This window comes from Prosopis cineraria, unplaced genomic scaffold (assembly GCF_029017545.1).
Source record: "Prosopis cineraria cultivar Desert tree isolate PC_DT_omini unplaced genomic scaffold, ASM2901754v1 PC10, whole genome shotgun sequence".
NCBI classification, from domain to species: Eukaryota; Viridiplantae; Streptophyta; class Magnoliopsida; order Fabales; family Fabaceae; genus Prosopis; species Prosopis cineraria.
The window spans coordinates 7,933,370-7,949,795 of record NW_026555341.1 but is presented as its reverse complement, the minus strand read 5'-3'; the positions used below and the strand labels follow the sequence as shown (position 1 = coordinate 7,949,795).

The 16,426-nt window shown below is 36.6% G+C and overlaps 4 protein-coding genes across 5 annotated transcripts; 2 read left to right on the top strand and 2 right to left on the bottom strand.

Annotated features, from left to right (window-relative positions):
• Positions 1–303: 303 nt before the first annotated feature.
• On the bottom strand, positions 304–1,026 carry LOC129321247 (uncharacterized). The gene has a single exon (XM_054966960.1). It carries the CDS (start codon positions 920–922, stop codon positions 476–478), a length of 447 nt encoding a protein of 148 aa, XP_054822935.1. The 5' UTR covers positions 923–1,026; the 3' UTR covers positions 304–475.
• A 2,965-nt stretch (positions 1,027–3,991) lies between these two features.
• Positions 3,992–5,937, top strand: LOC129284596 (uncharacterized). The gene is made up of 3 exons (XM_054920122.1): positions 3,992–4,206; positions 5,324–5,472; positions 5,676–5,937. The coding sequence occupies exons 1-3, from the start codon at positions 4,137–4,139 to the stop codon at positions 5,691–5,693; spliced, it is 237 nt and encodes a 78-aa protein (XP_054776097.1). The 5' UTR covers positions 3,992–4,136; the 3' UTR covers positions 5,694–5,937.
• Positions 5,829–6,801, bottom strand: LOC129284595 (NAD(P)H-quinone oxidoreductase subunit S, chloroplastic). 2 transcript variants are annotated; one of them, XM_054920121.1, is made up of 2 exons: positions 6,298–6,801; positions 5,829–6,169 (listed from the first exon to the last, which is right to left on the bottom strand). In XM_054920121.1, the coding sequence occupies exons 1-2, from the start codon at positions 6,701–6,703 to the stop codon at positions 6,135–6,137; spliced, it is 441 nt and encodes a 146-aa protein (XP_054776096.1). In that variant the 5' UTR covers positions 6,704–6,801; the 3' UTR covers positions 5,829–6,134. The 2 variants fall into 2 exon arrangements, with proteins under 2 accessions (XP_054776096.1, XP_054776095.1); XM_054920120.1 differs by having other exon boundaries at positions 5,829–6,800.
• A 973-nt stretch (positions 6,802–7,774) lies between these two features.
• Positions 7,775–15,937, top strand: LOC129284597 (nucleoside diphosphate kinase IV, chloroplastic/mitochondrial). Its single transcript, XM_054920124.1, has 14 exons — positions 7,775–8,570; positions 8,680–8,761; positions 8,845–8,927; positions 9,072–9,135; positions 9,244–9,361; positions 10,520–10,674; positions 10,879–10,922; positions 13,081–13,157; positions 14,055–14,186; positions 14,568–14,605; positions 14,736–14,786; positions 14,921–15,088; positions 15,186–15,298; positions 15,381–15,937. The coding sequence occupies exons 2-14, from the start codon at positions 8,699–8,701 to the stop codon at positions 15,502–15,504; spliced, it is 1,230 nt and encodes a 409-aa protein (XP_054776099.1). The 5' UTR covers positions 7,775–8,570; positions 8,680–8,698; the 3' UTR covers positions 15,505–15,937.
• Positions 15,938–16,426: the final 489 nt, after the last annotated feature.

The following is a 16,426-nucleotide window of genomic DNA, read 5'->3' as shown; positions in this document are numbered from 1 at the left end:
AAGAGTACATGTTAACGTGAATTTGGGGGTTAATTATAGGAGATCAAGCTGCACAGCACTTCATGATACTGATAACATTTGGTTGGAAAGGGAAGATATTGTACACTTTACCAAAAAATATATATACATACACGCCAAGTCCCTAGGCCATCTGAGGCTGGCAATACATCCCACCGAGTTCAAAAAATTTATCCAAGTCTTGATCCCACAATATGATGCCTGCCAATCCATCGACACTATCTTTGATCATTTCAATCAGAGATCATGAAGATGAAAAATTGAGGGCTATGAGCATGCACATGCTTAGCGGAAACTTCATATTTATACATCACATATATAATACAGTAGGTCAAGTAGTATCGTCCCAAAAAAATAGTAAGTTCGGCACTCCAGCAGAGAGCATAGTCCTATAGAATACTACAGTTTTCTGCTGCATCATATTAGAGCTATAAACTACTAATTTATAGTATAAAAACTATTCAGGGATGTCAGCAAGAGTGGCTTCTTCGATGTTGCGCGTGGAAGTGGGCACGGCGCTGACACGGCTTGCTGGGATCAATACAAGCTCACGAGCAACGTCCCTGAACTCAAGAAATCCTCCTTCTTTGCACTTCGATAGCAGTCTAGCTGCTTCTTCCTTCGTCATCTTCACCTTCACTATAATCCCCTCTCTCTCAGTACTCCGGTTTATTCTTCTCTTCTCACTTCCCTTTTCCTTCTCCGACTCGTCATGATCTCCAGCAATCACTGTGGGCTCTGAATCCGCAAACCTCACACTTTTCTTCACCACTGCCTTTCTGGGTGCTTGCTTTTTCGTCAACTCGTCTCTGTACACAGCCGTTTTTTCTTGAGGTTGCTCCACCACTCCTACTTTAACATCTGAGACTTGCCTATTCAAGCAAGCAAAAATGGTGTGCATCATTTTCTTTGTTTGAACTGAGAGTGAGAAAAGGTATGGGTATAGTGTTTCAAGAGAGGTATGAGGCAAAGGGGAGAGAAAAGCAGAGTGAATTTATGGCACTTTATGAGATGAGAGCAGAAGCATGAAGTAGAGGGGGGGTCATTTACATAAGCAGCCTAATGGTGGTGGGCCTATGTATGTCAACGTAGAAGAGTTATGGTAATGCATCAACAAGTCAAGAGAGCAAGTGATTTGACAGTCAAAGGAAGTGGTCCCTCCAATGTTGTTTTTTTCGTAGGAAAAGGGGGGAAATTATGACTGTAATCTGCCGGGTTGGAAGGGTCCAGCCAATTACCCTTTGAGTTGAGGGAATCACGAGTATTGAAGACCAATTCTCCAGTTTGGCCAGTTCAATATAGTGATGTGTGTTTCTTAATTGATGAGAAGCCTCTGATTTGAGCCACACAATTGATGGAGGCTTATCTTATCTTCTAAATGCATAATACTGGATTGATTGATTAATATATAAGCTGTTCCTTCGCTGTCACCGTGTGCAGGATTAACGTGAAAGACTGGCTCATATAATGGCATAGCGCAGTACAGAGCCTGAAGTCTCTCCCTCTCTCTCTCTCTCTCTCTGCGTATATATATCTTCATTTGAAATTTGAAGGTATATATGAATTGGATTAGTGTATTTTCCACTTTGGTAGAAGACTCAAGAATTAAGAGACTACTTGATGGTTAAGACCAGATCGAGTTTGCACCCTCTTTGGAAGCGTTCCAAGGTGCTATGTACAAAAGGGGAAAAAAAATGAATGCGAAGCCTTGGCTAATTACATTGGTGAAGCTCGAGCAATAAATTAATAATGGAGAAAGTTGACAAGGCCGAGGCATTAGTTAAGCACGGTTATGACTTAAATATATGATCCAACAATTTCAACGCAGCGCGTGTGTTGAAAAATGGAACGAATTACAACAAAATCTATGGCGTGAAAGTCTGTTTATTACTTTAATATACAGTGTCAGCATTAAGTATTGACTGGTTTTTTTTTTTTTTTTCCCGTTCAATAATTCCTAAGTCCACTTCTTCTTCTCGTGTCTTCCGTGGACAGACAAAAAGCACGTCTTGTGGGAGAGTAGCACAAGGAATTAGTCGTAAAAGGAGCCAAATAACACGGTTTTTGAGTTGAATTAAGGATGTGCAGACAAAGTCAAATTTGATTTTTAAGTGCTGAAAATTATCCTTCTACAGTTTGAATTCTATCTTATGTTGAATTGAGATTGTCTAAATTAGAGAATTGAAAAAAAGATGGTGTATAAATACCATTTTAAACTTCAAAAAATAAATACATGTTTTATCTCGTTTAAGTGAGACAAATGGGAAACGGATTTTTTACCCTAGAGTTTACATGACGTAGTCTAATCAAAATAAAATATTTGTTCACGATAAATTATTTTCTGCAACCAAAATAAAACAAGAAGCATTTGCTAATTTTTTTAAGGAGGAATGATAGTGGAGATAGAAGAAGAATTTAATTTCAATTTGAGACCAAAAAATTTGAAAAATTTCAGTAAAAAACACAAAAGATCATTAAGTATTTCAGCACTAATATACAACAATTTGATACTTATATTCCAAATTTTGGCATTGGTATTATGAACCTTAACACTAATGTTTTAAAATTTGAGGGTAACGCAGATTTAAAACATCAGTATCAAATTTTGGAATCTTACTATCAAATTTTTAAATATTTTAAACTTTTGGTCTGTCACTAAAAGTTTAAAATATTTTGATTGTAAATTTGAAATTAAATTTATGTTTTTGTTTCAAACTGCTATGCTCCAAATTTTTTAATATAATGGCTAGGATTACTTCATCCGCTGGTGACGTGAATGTGATGCTTTTCACCTATGTTAGCTGGCCAAAACCCATGCGTGGGGCACTTTATGGGGTCACTAAATTCATTATCATGGTATGACCTAATGCCTTGGGACGGTCTACATTGCCTGAGAACATAGTTAGCTCAGCGTGCCCCAGTCATTGGATCAGGCACAGGGGCCAGGGTCAAATCCCGCCAAACCAGAACATATGTTCTTATGTTTGAAAATATAAAATATTTTTAATTAAATTTTATTTTTTAATAAAATAATTATTTACTTTTTAATTATTTTTATTTTTTTATATTTATTTCTATTAAATACTCTATAATAAATATAAAGTCATTATCAATAGACGTATTTAAAAAAAATAATGATTATATCTCAACAAATTACAAATACCTTACATTTTTAAATATCAAACTCCTTCAAAAATGTCTTATATTTTTGAATGGAGGGAGTATCATTTTTGTATGAATAATACTTATCTTATAATATTATCATAAATTTATTATTTTTATGATATTTTTGGATATTTCTTATCATTATAATTTTTTTAATCTCTTTCAAAATTTAATTTTTTTAATTAATATTAAGTAAAAATAATTTCCCGCTGTTGATTATATGTAGTTTTAAAAGAATCACTTTTGATACTATAAAAAAAAAGAATTACTTTTGATTATAACATTAGTCTTATAAAGCTTATATTTTAAATGATAATAATGGTATTTTTCAAAAAAAAATATTTGCTAGATTTCTCCAGGCCTAACGCAGTTGAACACTTGGGATTCGAGTTGGCCTAAACAGCATATCAGGCTGGGCACTGATTAGAGGTGATACCGGATCCGATCTTGCCCATATGTAAGCATACTAATATGCCCATAGGTTTTTTTTTTTTTTTTAATTTCCTCATTTTTGGTTTACAAAAATTGAATTTTAATTTGGGATCCGATCTTGCCCATATGTAAGCATACTAATATGCCCATAGGTTTTTTTTCTATTTCCTCATTTTTGGTTTACAAAAATTGAATTTTAATTGGCCCTGTATAGGCCATTCAGACCAAAAGAAATTAACTTTTTTTTTTATACAGAAAAGAAAATAACGTTGGACATTTAATTGGAGTCTCTGAATAAAGAGTAGGCCGAAGCCCAAATGTCCAGTTCTAATAACCCAAAACGTTGATCGGTCATTACAAGTGAATACGCAGTGCTTTCGCACGGCTCGCGAGATTATGCTTCAAATTTCGACAATCTTCGCGAGACGAGTTCAGAATTTCACTGTCAAAATCCAAATCGCTGGCGTCGACGACGCAAAGATAAACCGAACGGGAAGACTCATTGGAAGAGAGAGGGAGCCATGGGTGCTTCTCAGGCCATGAAGAGAATCCCTCGCATCAAGTTCCCTCAGAGACATCCCAAGCCCTCAGGTCTCTCATTCTTTATTCGCCTTCATCTTTTGGTTTCCTTTTTTTTTTTTTTTGGGCCGCCCTTTTCTTTTCAAGCTTTTATTTTTAACGTGTTTAGACAACTTGATGCTGCCGGTAACGAGCTATATTAATTCGCGAATCTCATATTGACATAATAAAGCAATTTAGCTTCTCAAATATTGAATTTGGCCGGATGGGATTCCTCTATGCGTCATAATTTTGCGTTACTTTCCTTTTCGTGCGCTTGTTGGGTCTTACTTGTATGATTTAATATTTACTTCATATCTTCTAGTACTCCCCTCAGGATGAATGAGTGAAACGTAATCTAGCCTCATCGTTGATTTATAATGTGAATTTGTTGCTTCTCTTGAGATAGGCCGTTTCTTATACGGATGGAATTTTAATTTTGAGACCTAGTGATGCATCCCTAAGTATCCGTGAATCTTGATAGCTTGGGAGAAGTTGGCTTTATTATTCTGTTGCATCCACTGATTTTATTATAGCAAAATGGTTGATATTTGGCGGTTACTTTCGTCTGGCTTTAGCTTTGTTCCATATGTTTTCAATTCGCCATGCTACGCTATGTTTTGCATTTATGCTGACTTTATTCAATACCTCTGGGGACAATCCAGTATCTACTCATCGAATGCTGTTACTTGATTCTGCAAGCTTTATAGATTTCAGTTTCATTGGAGATCCTTTCACTCTAGATTTTTCGTATATTTGATAACTCCGTATGGTTGGACGCGCGAACTCTATAAAATTTTCTTTGGTAGCAACATTGTATTTAATATCTTTCAGTTTTTCAACAAATAAGTGATGTCCATATGCATTCTGGTTTTAAATTTAATAGTAAACAGAGGCTGACGATGATAATGTATGTGACATTTCATAAACTAACGCTCTTGCAAAGAGTTTCAACTCTCGAATCCTTGAACAAACAATTGAAGAAGTTTACTACTTTTGTCAGGACCAATTTTATGATAATCATATGTCAGATCTATTATGTGATTTACAATTTCTTTCATAGTTTTGGATCTTTGTCCCAATGAACAAATTTCATTCTGATGCTTCATGCTTGGTAATAAGTAAATCTTCCAATTTTGATGGAAAGCAGGGTCTGCATATGAGACGCAGGCTCCAGTCTCAGAAAATGATGCTTTACCATTCTTTTCAAGCTCAAAAGCTCCATCAACTGTGGGAGGGAAAGCCTCACTTCAGCCCAAAAGAACTCCTGTGTCCAGTGAGGAGATTGAGGCAATTATGGTAGGCAACATCTCCTTGCGAGTTCATTCCAATGATATTGACATTTGCCTATGGGATTATTTTTTATGCCTGCTAATTGCATGACTACCTGTTATGCTTCTTCACTTGGTTTCTTTCTATGTCACCCCCTCTTTATCGAGTTTTCTTTCAAGTTCTTATATTGTTTCAATTGCTAATATGATTTTTTTGGCCCTTTGACACAGTTGGGTGGGTGCTTCTAAGCGTGTCCTAACGTTGCGAGGATGACAGCTCTAATCTGTCTTAATGTACTAGCTGATGGTTCCGATTTAGTAATTCCCTGTAATTTAAGAACAATATACTATTCCTGTTTGTCAATAATGGTTTAGGCACAGAAGTGGAATGGAAATCCGTGATTGATATTTCTACGTTGTTGTAGTAATTGATGTAATTGAATAATTGATTTTGGAATATAGGGACCGACAACGATCCTGGTTGATGTTTCAATTGCAGAATGGATCTTGTACTATATAAATAACTAATAAACATGCTTTACAACGGAGAACTAAGACCCTGCCTACTTTGATTTCTTTTCAAGAAATGGTTCGAGCACAGCAGACTTGGGGTTTTTCATTGGAGGACCTTTTTCCCTGCGTTCCAGTTCTTCCAGCCGAAAAGTAATCAACCTGTCCCAGTTTCCTCCTTCAAACAGAACCCCTGCCTTGCCATCTGTGATCCGCTGTACAATACCACAGTACATGTAATACGGGTTATTCTCGTTTTTGACTATTGCAATCATCCCTGGCAACAAGAGCGGTAATTCCGGTGCTTTTGGCTTGTTGGAGAGTTTAAGGTCAGTTATTTTACCTGATGATGACTGTTTGGGAGGTGGAGGATTTTCCTGGATAAATTTTTCCAAACCCTTTTCTCCTCCTGGAAATCCTCCTGTTAACCCCATCATTTCTTTCTCGAAGGCATCCTCTGGAACAGTCGTTGCTTGGGCCGGCCCACCTGAGTTTGCTTCTTGCTCTGTTCCGCTTGCTGGTGGTGCCTGCTCTTCCACTTTCTTCTTCAGCTCTTGTTCAATACCTTTTTCTCCGTTGCATAGCCCTCTGCCTCCCAAGATTTCTGCCATGTTGAATTTAGCCCTTGTTTGTGCTGTGGATGGTGTTGCCTTTCTGTGAAACGTGAATTGCTTTTTGTGGTCTTGGCCCAGGAACTGGGATCGAAGAAGAGAGCCATGTAGACTGTGAAGAGTAAGAAAAGCAGCCATGGTTAACTGTTTAATAAACACCGAACAGACGCTGGCATGAGTGGAGAGGATAGAGGAAAGTATGGGAAAGTCTCATCATCTAATATTGACCACTGGTGATTTCCTATTCTATTATATCCCTTATCTTCACGAGAACTATCTGGTCGCAAATCCTACTGTAAAACTTTCTCGATTAATTTCGGCCACAAACTGCCACGACCAAGTTTTCCAGGGCTTGAGAGGGACTTCTTCATTGTTCGATTCTGTATATTTTTATGCTTCCGCCTATCATTTATCAAATTGGTTTTCCGGTCCCAAAAAAAAAAAAAAATAATTGGTTCAATGATTTTCTTTTTTCTTTTTTCTTTAACATATCAGATTTCCCTATTTTTAATTTTATAACCTAAATAAAAAATAAATTAAAATATTATTATCATATTAAAACGTAAAAGGTCTGACCAAACCATAATTTTACCCAGTTTATCTATCTATCTATTTATTTTGAGCCGCATGTCCGTGTAAATCTATTTGCGCGAAGTAAAATGTCCTTCGTTAGCTAGCTGGCTTTCTTTAAGGTCTCTGCCACTACCACGAGTATGAGCTATGGGCTTTTCTCGTTTGTTCGTTGGTTATGTGTTCATACCATACCAGGACTTCTCATGGCAAAAGTGAAGCTTTTGCATGATATATATATATATATATATATATTTTTTTTTTTTCAGTCGATGAATATGCGGTTATTTGATTAGTTCATTCCTGTTTTTTTTTTTTTTGGCCCTTGATCAGTTCATTGCTGTTAGAGAATTGGAAATCTGGAATTCGTAAATTAATGGATTTATCTAGTTCCATTACGGTGACGTTGAGATGCTTTCGCTTTTCACTGTTCATTAATTATGAATTAAATTATAAGCGACGTTTTATTTATAGCATTCTCGTCAAGCAACAGTATTCTTTCTCCTTAGTTCTTATCTTGAGGCAACCTATTTTAGGTGGAAGTGGAAAATTAGTCTTTTTTTTTTTTTTTTGATAACATGGAAAATTAGTCTTTAGTGTAACTAATTCTGGTGCCATCCGTGTTTTTCCGATAATCAGATTTTGCTGTATGCTGGTTTCTGTGGAGTAGCGACTAAGCTGATCATTTTCTTGCTTGGTGAGATTAGAAGCTGGTATAGTGTCCTAATGTGCTTCATTTGATCGTTAGGAAAGAGAGGCTTCTGTTATATTTGAGAGGAAAAAGATAAAAAATTATATGTAAAATAGTTTCCATGACTGCTAAATTAATAACAAGCAACAGGTATAATGATTTGTAGCTCTTTCTTCACTTCAATAATTTGACAGAAAGGAAGCCAGGGTCTGTCACTTGTAGCTTTTAGATGGATGAACAGTTTTCTTGTCTTGCCAGGTTGTACTAATGTGGATCCATGTTCAAATGACTTAGGTCCCGTTTGGTTATTAGAAAGGAATAAAATGAAATTAATTGAAAAAATAAAGGTAAAAATGAGATGATTAAAGGAGAAGGTGAATCACATTCACAACCATTCCATTCAAATTTTTTTTAGTAACCAAACGGGATCTTAAAGGAACCTGGATTGCAAATTGAACGAATTTGGTCAGCATTGTATGGCACTATGGCTGATGACTCTGTCACCTGGGGAACAACTGCATATATGGTTTTTTGGCAAGTGGTAACTTTATGGAATGAACTATACATAAACAGTTTTTCTTTTCTCAGATGCAGGTTTTTCCTTTGTCAAAAAAGGTCGATGATGGTCATGGAACAGATGTCATCCTGATCAGTTCCACGCCCCATCATTAACTGTAAAATCTCTCGAAATCAGAACACCATATATTCAGAGCCTAGAAGGCTAGAATTGATAAATTCTTCGAGGTAATGTTTCCTGGTGGAAAAAGAAAAGTTGAAAACAACCCAAAAGTAATCATTAAGAAAGTGAGCTTATTTGAAATCAGTAACTCATCATAGTATAGTTTTGCTCCAGTTTTGAGTAGGCTGTCTTCATGTTGAACTTGTTTTCTCTGAGGAACCTGTCTTGGGGTTCCCGTACTGCTGGCCAGGAAAAGGTTTTCCTACAACTTTTGTGTACTATGGGTTTTATGATGACAATGACTATAATCTCTTACCAACAAAAGTTCATATTTTGCAGGTCGAGGTAACTGCTGCGGAAGTAGAATCACTTCAATCAGAACTTGCTGATGCAGAAGAGAGGGAAGCTCACTTAAAAGCTCAGTGAGTGATGAACTATTTTGGACTATCATGGTCCTTTTATCTTTCGTGCTGTGCTTTAAATTTGGATTAGTGCAAGCGAGTTTATCATATTGATTATTTGATATCATAGTATTAAATTATTGAATATCTTTCTATTTCACACAGATTGGATCATATTGATGAGATTCTTCGGTCAGCTCGTCTATCTGGCTACATGTACATCAGAACGGTACAGATTGCCCATATCCCATTGCTTTACCTTGCACTAGTTTGTACGCTAGTATTTCATTCTCCTGACAAATTTAGTACTAATTTACCTTCAATTTTTTTGCTATAGAGATGGACGGCGCTGCCAGGAGATCCTCCACCTATAGATGATTCTGATGTAGATGATTGGGTTCCTCGTTTTGTTGTTCTCCAGGGAGAATGCATTTTCACGTATTTGTTGTGTTCAGGTATTTTAAATGATTGCTTTCCTTCTCTCTCCCTACTCTTGTACCATGCCCTATGTTAACTGCAAAGTGTCATATAGCCCCTATTAACACTTGCACCATCAGATCTGTTTTTTACTTTTTATGATAACACTCAAGTGCTTGATCCTTGATGAGCACCCTATTTTTCAGAACTATTTTTTTTCTAGATCAGCCTACTTAAGTAGTATTGGCAATCAATGTTCTTTATTCCTCTTAGTCTTCCTTCAAACCTCTATGCTATTCAAATTTATGCTGGCACGTTACTATCTTCCTGAAGATTTATTGTGTGACCATATTGCATGTAAAAAATTTCAATGACAAAATGGCAAAATAAGGCAAAGAAGTGCTTATCAATATCTACTTTATCTTATGTTATTGCTTCAATTTTTTATTGTACTTCATTAAAACAGCGTGCAGTTTCCTATTTTGCCAAGCATGCAACTGTAGAACTATTATCAGTCAATTGAATTCTCAGGAAATGAACTATTTCTTGATGTCTGTACATTGCGTACAATAACCACAGTCTGCAGTTAGGATCATAGTTCTCGCCTCTTTGTTACCTTTTCCTGATACTAGTTACGTACAGCATGCTTGTTTGTGGGCAGAAAGGTGTTGTTGGTTGATTCATGATTCACTTTCTAGCCAAATACATTAGATATTACTGAAAATGTTATCTTTATTTTCTCGGCTGGATTCTCTACACATTTAGTTTGATACCATTAATACTTTGTCACTTTTGGGTTTCTGATAGCCATACTTCTACACTTCTTCTCGTTGTAAAACATGTTTTTTGCCTATTATTATTTTAATGTCTTCCTTGCAGTTATTGAACAATTCTGGTTCTCTGTTCGTCTAGTTAATTTTTCAAGATTATCTATAAGGGCGTGGCTTTGTTATTGGATATCCCTCACATATTATAGGAATATCCACTGCGATATTGGAGTATCCAAGGGATTAGCTGCATGGCAAATTCCTTGCTTTATTAAACTTAGGCATCCTTATGTGTCAACTACACGTCAAAAGCTTGTTACCTTCGGTAACATATACAGGATTGAAATTTCACAAGCTTTTTACTGCCAACTCATCTTATATTGAATCATCATCACTATTAAAAATTCTGATAAAGGTAACAAAATGCAGATCTAAGTCCTCAAGACACCACTCCTCTATCTGATATTGTTGAAGTGGGGCTGCTACCAAGTTTTAAACGGGAGGATGATGAGAGACAACATGCCTTTTTTATCTTATCTCGTCTAGGATTTCGATACGAGTGTTCAAGTAGTTCCAAAATACAGGTGTGTCTAATTTAAAGTAATTTGTTTATTGGAAGTTGTAGTTATTTTTCTTCGGCCTGGATTGCTGCAAAATAGTTACTTCCTTTATTCAATGATATTAACTTTTGCAGATGTGTTTTATTACATATGTTCAACTTCATTGGATTTAGATGTTGTTACATGAAGTCTTTCCATTCAGTTTCCCTCCATTCTTCTTTTTGGCAGGTGGACTCTTGGTTGTCGGCTTTACGAACTGACTGCAACTTGGAGTTTGACACATCAACTCCCAACAGTTCAATCAAGGCGTGATAGAATTTAGTCAACATTCTGTCAGTTTAACATGGTTGAAATCTAAAAAACTTGTGTAAGTATGACAATGGTGTCAATTTACCAACATTTATTTAATTCTGGTACCAGACATTGCATGCATTATAGTGACACTTGGGGAGAGGGGGCTGGATTTTGTACCATAAAAGAAGTACGTAAACACTTGCTAGAAATCAAGAGCAAACTAGAAGGAAGATGGAAATGTTTTATGCATTGTGTAAGTTGTTGAGTGGCTTCGTTTTGTTCTTGGCTAGAAAAATCGGTAGTTCATATCTGACCGTTTTGTCTTTGATGTGCATAATGAGATACCAGTATGTTAGTACTTGGCAGAATTTTTATTGGAGTAGAAATTTAGTTCACGTCTGATCGTTTGTCTTTGACGTTGAATAACCAGAAGAGGCAGGGGGCTTCATAAATCATAATCATTAAGGCTGCACAAATTGGAGATGATTGGTGTGATTGTTAATGATGAAGAATCACTATGACGAATGAATGGAAACAAAAAGGTCCACCTATGTGCAGTGGGATCCAGATTTGATGAGCACGAGTGTTCCAAGATCTCTCACTCGTTAGTGTTCCGCGTCGCATTATAAAATATCGATTCAATTGAACAGTTTCCAAAAATATTGCCACAAGATACAAAGATAACATTAAATCGCAATTTTACCTTTTGCTACGTACACAAACTTTCAAACCTTGATGAAATCCTACAACTGCAAAGTAGACACTCACTGGATGAGATGATTTTAAACAATCAATCGAGATAACTCCAAAGTAGACACTCACTAGATGAGATGATTTTAAACACTCAATCGAGATCCCTGTGCAGTGAGGAAGCTTTTGGCCATTATTTTGCAAGTAAACTTCAAGAAACTCTGGCCAAGGAAAAAAGGGCTACTCCAAGGAACATGAATTTTTAAGCTCCCAGCTTTAGAGGGAAAACTGGTGGTTCTATTTCCATTTGCCTATCCTTTTCGTTGGGCCAATACCTTTCAATTTATATATTTGTGGGGGGTTAATTCATAAAGTAGGCCAACATGTGAACCTCAGCATCTTTTCACTCTGATTGCATCCATGTTCAATAAATTGTTGTAGGTCCCTCCGAACGACCTTTGTCCTCCTCCATTAGCATTTCTGATCTCTTTTCTTCTCCACTCCCCCCTTTCCTTTATTTGTTGTTAATTGAGAAAGGCTTTTCCATCACCAAAGGAAATGGAATTGGTTCCTCCTGTCCAATTTATACTCTGCAAGTAAAGTATTGACAACAACACCAGAAGCTTCACTATCACCTTCCTCTGTATACCAACCGCACGTACTATTCCCTCATCTCTCTCAAACACCAATCCCTCATCACATCTCGACTGTAACAGGCTTGATGATTTATCATGTTGAGTGTATTCTAGCACACCCACCGACTAAATTAAAGAAGAAACAAAACCAATCAGAAAGGCCGATTTTTTACAAGATAGCGTGATCAGAGAGATATCAACTTCCGCCTGGTTGATTCGAGATTTTTACAAGGGCCTTTTTAGGCATCCAGGAGGAGAAGGGACTATAATTGATTCCCCACATCATGAACCATCCTTTTTTTTTTTTGGGCCTGAACATGAACCATCCTGATAAAGACAGAAAGATGGCCAATTATTAATTAGATTATATTAAACCATGAAGTCAAGAAACGAACAAACCGCAGAGATAATCACTTGAGACGATCGCTGTGGTGCTGTTAACTGAGCTAAATCAGATTCGACTATTGTGTAATATCACGTGGACGCGTCCCATGCAGCTATGCCTGCTTCGGGATTTGACTGACCTAACCGGTAAAGTCAGTCATAACTAACTGCAATGGGCCACAAAGAGGGGCACATTTACCAAAAATGAGAATGAGAATAATTATACAATAAATAATAATAAAATAGGAGCAAAATGAAAACGGAATAACGCGAGCCGCACGGGACCAATCAGAATGTTACTTATGTCATGTTATATGCACCATCATCACAGTCCACAGACGAAATTGTCACACGTCCCTCGTAGCCTCCACTATCTCTGTTCCTCTTCCTTCTATCAGTGCCACTAGCTCAATCCCTCCAACATGAGCTCGCAAGTTTGCAGATCTGCTTCTAGAGCCGTGAGATCTTTTCTCTCTGCTTCCAGGGGCTCTCGCTTTTACTCCGGTACTTTCTTCTCACTCATCATGGTTCTTCTTTTTTCCTAATCATTGCCCTGCTATTTTGGATTCATTTGTCTGCTTAATAATGAACTCTGATCTTTTCTGTTCCTTTTGTAAATTTGAATAGTATCCTAAATTCGGGGCTGTAGTGCCTGTCTCTGGATTGAGTTTTTGTTTCTTTGGTTAGAAACTTTTTTCCGATGGTAATTCTTCAACTCCTATGACTTTTTCTTCAGTACGGACTCCGGAGAAATAAAAGACGGCATTTTCCCGTGTATAACGCTATTTTTTTCTTGTATATGTTATAGGATCCAATCTCATTTTGCTATTGGTTTGTTGAATAAATGATTCTGTGCTTTGATGTTAGAAACCTGTTGTAGGTTGCCTCTTGACGCGATGAATCTTGTTGATACATATATCGGGTTTGGCGATATCTTGTTTTTCTCTTCGACATTTTTTAATATTCTTTGTTTTGCACTCTATTGTGTATTTAATTATTTTATGGAGTCACTATTCCCTTCTTGACTAATCAATTTGATATTGTGGATTGAAGAATAAATAAATAATATTGAAGCTCTTGTTAGAATGTCAGGAAAGGGAAAATTGTCACACTGATAATCTGGACAAAACTAAATTGCTATATTTCTCTCCTCCCCTCCTTCTTTTTGGGCAGGGGGGGACGGGTTGGAGTATACTCCATCTGCGTTTTCTGATGCTATTGAGAATCAGCAATGCATTGAGCGATGCATCATGTCCAGATTCATTGGAAATTTTCATTCCTTTCACTTTATTTCCCAAACAAAAGATAATGATTGTGGACCATCTGCAGTATGCAGTATATATGTTGGAGTTTTGAGTTCTTTAATTTCTTTAGAGATAACCGAATTTATCCTCTTCACAGAAGGGCGCAATGTAGCTGCTGCTGTTTCAATCACAAGGAAAGTGCCTCTTTTTGCCACAAATTTTGGGAAGTCTGAATCCGGAAGTGGACCCAGATCATGGCTTTCAGGGGTTCTCGCTCTTCCTGCTGCAGGTCTGAACATGAACTACACTTATCTCAAACATTTGTCTTGCCTTTTTTTTTTTTTTTGGGCCCGTGGTGGTTTTCGTGCTCCCCCACCCCCGGCCAATTTTTTTTTTTTTTTTGTGCTTTGATTGAAAAGAATGCTACTATACAAGGATTACGTGTCTGTGGATGTGTTTGTTGAGTTCTAGTGTCTTTTACCCTGCGCACCAGTTTATCGAATCGAATAGCATGTATAAGTCATATATTTCAGTCTAATATACAATAAGAATTTTGTGACAATTATCAGCTTGTTCTTAAAGCTGCATAAATTTAGAGTCCGCACGTTTTGTTAGATATTCAATCCCTAATTTCTTTTTTCTGTAAATTTTCTTGTCCCGTGTCTTGTAGTTTACTTGCTCCAAGATCAAGAGGCACATGCTGCAGAGGTTCGTCTTGCTTTTCTTCGACTATATATTCTTTTTTTCGTTTGATTCTTATCTTTTTTCCTTCTTTATTATGCCAGTTATGCTAATCGTGCTAACGCGTAAATAATTTGCTTTTGTTTTCCCTGCGCAGCTGGAGCGCACTTTCATTGCCATTAAGCCCGATGGAGTCCAAAGAGGACTGGTAAAGTAAAATTATAATTGTGATTTTTGTTTATCAGGCAATTTGTTACAACAATACAGCCTTTTAAATCATGATGTTTCTCCTCACTATATCAATGTGAATGTTACATTTATTCACGATATATTATATTTCAGATTTCAGAGATTATATCTCGTTTTGAGCGGAAGGGGTACAAACTCGTGGGAATTAAAGTGGTGATTCCTTCAAAAGATTTTGCACAGAAGCATTATCATGACCTGAAGGAAAGACCCTTCTTCAATGGCCTATGTGAATTCCTAAGCTCTGGCCCTGTTGTTGCAATGGTTAGAACTGACTCTATCTCAGGATTTACGGATTGCTACATCAAACTGATGCACCCAACCTAACCATCTTTCTTTCTCCGCCAAATTGATGTCATAGGTCTGGGAAGGACAGGGAGTCATTTCCTATGGCCGAAAACTAATAGGAGCCACTGATCCACAGAAGTCTGAGCCTGGCACCATCAGAGGTGACCTGGCTGTCGTAGTTGGAAGGTAGTACTGTTTCATAAAAAGCTCCACTGGCTTGTTTCTTCACATTTGATTCACTAACTTACGAATTCTACAATACGCGCAGAAATATCATCCACGGGAGTGATGGGCCGGAGACTGCTAGGGACGAAATTAAGTTGTGGTTTGAGCCAGAAGAGTTGGTAAATTACACGAGCAATGCAGAAAAGTGGATTTATGGTGTAAACTGATTCTTTTTTTCTCAGCCATCCGGTTTTTCCATGACAGGATAGAAGCATACGTGAGTTCTGGAATAAGCTAGTGCTCGTCTCAGATGAGTGGCTAGTGGTAACATTGACTCTTGAATCCATAAGCGGAATTTAGAATAATATTGTTACCAGATGATATATTATACTGCATTCTGAATTCACACTATTTAATCAAGCCAGGTGCTGTCAATCCATGATTAGTTCTTCGTTAGTTATTTCCATCTTCGAGAAGAAATTAGGATCACCCACCATGCATTTATCCTATAAACAGTTGAATGGAAAAGAAGCTGGTTCTCTGAACATGTTTGGTTGAAGCATGCATTTGTCATGTGTTGATTCATATGTTTTTCTGAATGTTGTATTAAAGCTTTGTATGAACTGCAAGGCTGCCATGCCGCATCACATTCTCTGATCAGTTCCCAGGCAACATTATTTCTCTTCATCCGACACTAAATTTATTCAAGAGAATATGTTCTTGCTGTTATCGTTAATCATGTTTATTTCTTCTTTCAACGTGTTTAGTTTAGATTCATGTTTTATTCAGCAACTAAAAAGAGGAAATGAGATTAAGACAAGGCTTCGTTACATCTTGTTTGGTACAGAAATAGTTTTTTGTTTTTAAGAATAAAAAAAAAACTTATTTAAATGTGTTTTGATTTTAATTGTTTCAAAAACCATTCTTTTTTATTTTTAAACAGAATAAAATTGTTTTCATTTTATTTTTCTTGTTGAAGTTATGTTACGTTTATTTATTAAAAACTATAATTACTTTAACCAACCATTATCATAAACCACCATTATTAACCGTCAACAACTATTATTATCAGTTAATTTTTTAAATTCTAAAGCTATTTTTAAGCTAACATAATCAAACATATTTTCTTTTTATTTTATTTTAAAAACA